At 46.5% G+C, this 5,953-nt stretch overlaps 1 protein-coding gene across 1 annotated transcript in view; it reads left to right on the forward strand.

Moving 5' to 3' along the window:
• The first annotated feature begins 2,834 nt into the window (after window positions 1–2,834).
• ARHGAP40 (Rho GTPase activating protein 40) overlaps window positions 2,835–5,953 on the forward strand; it is a 19,853-nt gene continuing 16,734 nt past the window's right edge. Inside the window, exon 1 of the mRNA XM_010017338.1 lies at window positions 2,835–3,015. Coding sequence (XP_010015640.1) covers window positions 2,835–3,015 — 181 coding nt within the window. The remainder of the gene's footprint in view (window positions 3,016–5,953) is intronic.

The following is a 5,953-nucleotide window of genomic DNA, read 5'->3' on the forward strand; positions in this document are numbered from 1 at the left end:
TGTTGTGATCCTTCTCAAATGTGCACCAGGAATATGCCCTAATGCCTTAAATAAGTATTACTCCACTTGGCTGTAGTATCTCCTGGACTAAAACTTGCATTCAGAACCTCGTATCTGGGTAAGTCTCACACAACATCACAGTCAAGAGTCGCTGTTTTTGAACCACCTGAAGACACTGTTTATGTTGGCTTAATATTTTGGGTTATTTTTCCAGGCAGGCATGTGGCAGGTGTGGGGAAGGGACTGTCATAGCTGTGTGTGACACAGGCTTGCTGCAGACCTGTGCTGCTCAGGTTTAGGGTAGGTTCTGCTGGAGCTGCAAGCCTACATTCTGTTTTGGTGTGAACCCATGGAGGTTTCTGTAAGCTGTATTAGATGAGCCAGCTTTCAACCAAGCTGAACATGAAGGAAAGGTATGTGTTAGAGCTGCTTTGATCAGTACCTAGATCCCCAGTAGTATAGGGCAGTAACTTAGGGCAAGAAGAGTGGTTGTGTGCCTTCAGTAGAGCAATTAAGAGAGCCTGTAAGATGGTTCCTTAGCCTCTGTAGTGTTGTTTGCTGGGAGACTTCTCTTTAGTGCAAGTTTGGCTCTAGTGTTTCTGGCACTGATATGGTCAAAGCCAAATCCCTCAAGATAATATAAAATCATCCTCCTAGTCCGTTTCATGTTGCAAGTGATGATTTCTGTTGACTGGTGTGTAACAAATTCTAGTGAGATGTCATGGCCAGGTATTAAATGTCTTTTTGATGTTAGCAAGCTGGCTTTGTTTAAAGCAAATGTGAGAAAATGGAGAGGGGTACTAAAGATGAAGAGTTAATGTGAAGGATGTGATCTAAATTTTTAACTCCTAGTGGGTAAAGATACAAATAAAAACTTGAAAGGGGAAACGGTGATTTGAGATGGTAACTGTAATAGAACTGAGGGAGATGGGCATGAACTATGTAGGTTGAAAAAAATCAGAATCTTAAATTGACTATTTGAGTGCTCTGCCAGGCTATAAAGTGGCATCTCACCTGGAGGCCTGTTATTTGGATATCCAGGAAAAGGAAAGTGGGGTGGTGGGAAAAGTGGATGCTAAGAAAGCAGATCGCCTCTGCCCTTATCAGAGGTGGGCTGGGTGGTGTAATAGCTATTTTCAATCTTTCACTTTTGTGTTCCTCTAAAACAAACAAACCAACCCTCCTTGTTCTTGTTCTCAATGCTGTGGCTGGCTCCAGATGTTCCTGGAATGATGCTTATTGCTTTTGTTCTGACCTTCACAAGGGAAGGGGTGTCTATGTGCGTGTTGAAAAAGGGTATGAGCACAGTATGCATGCATATGTGTAAATACAAGTGAGAATATACTACAACACATGTCTGTTAGTTGTTAGATCTTCAACTTTAGCTCTTTATGAGTTGAAATGAGTTGGCAGTGTATGCTTGCAGCCCAGAAAGCCAACCATATGCTGGGCTGCGTCAGCATATAAGAAGGTGATGCTGGGCTGCATCACCTTGGAGAAGCAAAGGTTCCAGAGAGACCTTAGAGCAGCTCCAGGGCCTAAAGCGGCTGGAGGAAAACTGGAGAGGGGCTTTGGACAAGGGATGTAGGGACAGGCCAAGGGGAATGGCTTGAACCTGCCAGAGGGGAGATTGAGATGAGCTCTGAGGCAGAAGCTCTTCCCTGTGAGGGTGCTGAGGCGCTGGCACAGGGTGCCCAGAGAAGCTGTGGCTGCCCCATCCGTGGCAGTGTTCAAGGCCAGGTTGGACACAGGGGCTTGGAGCAACCTGCTCTAGTGGAAGGTGTCCCTGCCCGTGGCAGGGGCTTGGAACTGGATGAACTTTAAGGTCCCTTCAACCCAAACCAGTCTGGGATTCTTATAACAAGCAAGCTAGTGCCAGAATAGTAGCTAATAATGCTTTCTGGAATGAAAATGCTAATAATGGCTTTCTGGAATGAAAGGAGCTAAAATTTTGCAGATATTTTGCCATCTCTAACTTTCTAAGCCCTTCTAGAGTTAGGAGCTAAATTGCATTTTGTAGGCATTTTGTTGTAATTTCCCATTTTTACTTTGTTTTTAAGTCTTTAAAAAGCTATTACACCAGATCGAGCCAGGTTTAAATGGCTTGGAGCCCTTTGAAGAAAATTAAAATTCATTTTAGGAGAGGTATTATTCTATGAATTGATGGCAACCTCACAACTTTCTGCACAGAGGTTGAAAGCTGAATGAGGCCACTCTGGGACTTCGGTTGCCCATGAGTTAATCAGCAAGGTGGTTAGAAAATTCTGTCTCTTTGGGTTTCACAGCTAAAAACCTGGTGTGGGCAGGAAAAGAGGGCCTCAAACACCCAACCTTATTGAATGATCTGAAATGCAGGAGAAGGAGCTGTGCCGGCTTTTGCTACTGGGTTCAGTCCCCTGTGGCTGGGAGTTGTCGCTTGCTGTGCGTGCCAGAAAACCAGAGCACACGTGCACCAAGGCTGAAACGTCTTGGTTTACTCTGAATGTTGAGGGTATCTGTGCAAGTTTACAGGGAAGTCTTGGAATCAAGTGTGGGAGTCGTAGGGGGTGTCTTGAAGGTCATTGAATGACAGCATTGGAAAACCCATGTTGATGCTCTATCCTTTCACATATTTGGACAGCAGATTTTCCCATTTTCTAGGGAATTTGATCACAACCTTGTCTGCTATTGCTAGATGCTAACCAAAGGAAGTCTAGCACTTACCTCTGTTTGGCTTTTATTGCAGTCATTAATCAATGAAGGCTGCTGTAGTGTGAATGCCATATGTGAATACATGTAGCTTAATGTCTTTCTTTCTCTCTTGCTCTCTCAGTACCAGAAATTGCCTTTGCAAAATGAGCCAGCTTCTTCCAAAGAGTCTTTTGGCATCCCCGGTGTCAGAGGGCACGAATTCCAGGGTAGAGTCTTTGGACAACTTGTCAATGGACAGTTTTTGGCTGGAAGTAGAGAACATTAAACAGAGCACTGAAGCAGAGCAAGAGGAATGCAGCCTTGCAGATGTCAAAGCACAAGAAGGTAAGTTGCCAAAAATGTAGGGAGTGAAGGGAGGAAGGTCATAGAATGGGTTGGGTTGGAAGGTGAACATCCTAAAGACAAAATTTGCTTATGCACTTGAATGATTTAGAAGCATGTTGCAATATGGCTAGAATACTACCAGTCAAATCAGATATGTATATCTTTTTATTTGGGTGGTGGCTAATGCCCTGCTCAAGGGAAGTGCTGGCCTGGCCTGGTTTCAGCTTCAGAAACAAAGCTGGCTCTAAAGAGCAGTCAGAAGTACGTTCAAGGCGCCAGATTTTTTCCAGCAGGAGCCTCTTGCTCCCTGTGCAGGTGGCAATGTGGTGGTGAACACCCTATGATAGCTGGTGGTGGTTTGGAAGGCTTGTTTGTGTATGTGGTTCTAAGACTTCATCATAGTGGCTTTTCTGAGCGTTACTTTGGTAGGAGGCAGACATTTCCCCCTCTAATTTACTCTTCAAGAAGCCATAATAAACATCCAAAGTTACTTGAGTCCATCCGTACAAGGTTTTTCTTACATGCCTCCTTTTTTTCCTCCCCCTCTTTCTTTTGAGGACTGCTTCATCCAGATGACGTGTTTCTAATGGGCTCTCTGTAGTGCTGATGTTACTCAGTATTTTGGAATAACTGGATCAATTGCCTTTTGACATGGGAGGTATGCATTCTGGAGCTGGAGGGATGATAAGCAGCGATAAGCAGATTGGGATCACACATTTCCTGGGTGCATTTTGAAGAATGTGATTTAGTTGGCTCTACATGCTCTGGAATAGCTGGGTTTGCAGCCTGTACAGCCTACATCTGTTGTGCTGGCCGGATCATAGAATCCCAGACTGGTTTGTGTTGGAAGGGACCTTAAAGCTCATCCAGCTCCAACCCCTGCCACAGGCAGGGACACCTTCCACTAGAGCAGGTTGCTCCAAGCCCCTGTGTCCAACCTGGCCTTGAACACTGCTAATCTTGAGAAGGAACCGTGGGTGTAATGGGAACATGTTTCGGTGAAAGTCCCATGTGCTGCTGTGCTTGGGATGGGTAAACAGCTCTCCTGGGTACATAGAGGGGGTTCTGGGGGAGATCTCTGGGGAGATCACCATCCGTGTCAGCCATAGTAGGCAAGACACAGTAAGCATTAAGGTCTGCTGTTAGTGTCCCTATGTAAAGGATGTAAATTTGTTTTTTAGAACTAGAAGAGATGCAAAAGTGACTCAGAAAATGAGTGTGCCAGGAAGAAGACTCTGGAAAAGAGGCAATGCCATGAATGAAAAACTGTCTGGGATATCCAAAAGACTGATATGCTAGCGGCAATACGATTCTTCTGTGTAAGCAAGGGCACAAGGAAAGTGTCTTTTAATGCTGTGTATTAAACTAGTAGGCAAGAGCTGACTGCTTAATTGGCCACTGAAACCAGACAGACTTGAAACTGTGCTCAGAGGTGTGAAGCCTTCCCGGCAGGCTGGGGCAGGAGATGCGCGCACTCGGCGCCTGGTGCCTTCTGCAAGAGAGCGTAGTCAAATGAGCGTTGTGCTGGCAGCGGCAGTGTGAGGGGACCTTCAGGTGGTACGGATCCAGGGTTTGGCTTGTGCCTCTTGGCTCTCATGAGTCTGCAGTTCCCAGCTGGAGCCCCACGAGGTGGTAGTGCCGGGCAGGGGCTGCAGGGCTCCTCGGAGCCAAAGGCACTGTTGCTTTTTGCATAGAGCCCTAGAAGTTGTGCTTGGGCAGGTGCTGGCAGCTCCCTCTGGAGATGCCGTGGGTGACAGAGCTGATCCGAACCCAAGTGCAGGGGCAGCATGGAGGCTGCCTGTGGATAAGGCTCTGCAGAGGTGCTGACCTGGTTGGAGAGCCCCGTGTAAGGGGTGGTGTAATGGAAGCTGCTTGTGGCCTGGTGTGAGCTGGAGGCCAGTGTGTAACTCTGCAGAACTGGGTCAGCTGAAAGGAGCTGCTGACACTTGTGGCCTCACGGACAGTTGAAGGGAGCAGGAAGGAGCTTTTCCCTGGAATAGAGCAGTGGTGTCCTTTCCTTGCTGTTCATCCAGCTCTCTGCAAGGTCTGGCAGTACAGCAGGCTGGTAAAGTATGCACTCTGTGTGGCAGTGCCACTAAAATACCTGCTGGCATCCTTACAGCATGTAATCGTGCCTGGGAAGTGTCAGCAAAGAGTGATTCTTCTCTGCCTTCCCACACTATGTAGGAAGTTGCGTTTAATGTTTAGTCTGAAACTGTAGGATACTGAAGCTGTCCTTTTAACTTTCTGGAAATAAACCCCTTTATTACTAATGCTGGTTTTGGCCAGCTTACATTTCAAGTAAGTTTTTGGAACTGGTGTTCTTTAGTTTCGCAAATTTATTCCTAATTGTGGCCACCTGAAATGCTACTTGTCTGGAACACCCAAGGCAAATCTTAGCAGCTCTCCAGGCCTAAACCTGCAGCTCAGCTTCTGTGGACTTCTCGGTTCTGACCTGTTTCTCTCTGATTTCCCCCTTCTCCCCATAAATAACCTATTTTACACGTTTCCTTTTGTGTTACTGGCAAACGTATTTGGGCCAAAAACATTAAACGGATGAATTAAAATCTGGTGCTTTGGCATCAGATGGGGCAGTAGGCTCACACAATATCCGATTTGGGGCCTGCTGTTTAGCATTGTGTATTAGATTAGTTTCCTGTTATGACTGGAATTAGGTATTTTCAAAATTTGCAAGCAATACACTTAACTTCCTTTGGTTCCAAAATAAACCAGAAGTTTTTTGCATGCTGTGCTGCTGGAACCACGGGTGTAGCGCAGACTGCTGTGAGGAGTCAGGAACGGAACCACAGTGTGTGAGCAGCTACAGTCGAGCAAGCAGTACCACGGGATCATGGAATCACAGACTGCTTTGGGCTGGAAGGGACCTTAAAGCTCCTCCAGCTCCAACCCCTGCCCCGGGCAGGGCCACCTTCCCCTA

This window comes from Nestor notabilis, unplaced genomic scaffold (genome assembly GCF_000696875.1).
Source record: "Nestor notabilis isolate BGI_N333 unplaced genomic scaffold, ASM69687v1 scaffold12386, whole genome shotgun sequence".
Lineage (NCBI taxonomy): Eukaryota > Metazoa > Chordata > Aves > Psittaciformes > Psittacidae > Nestor > Nestor notabilis.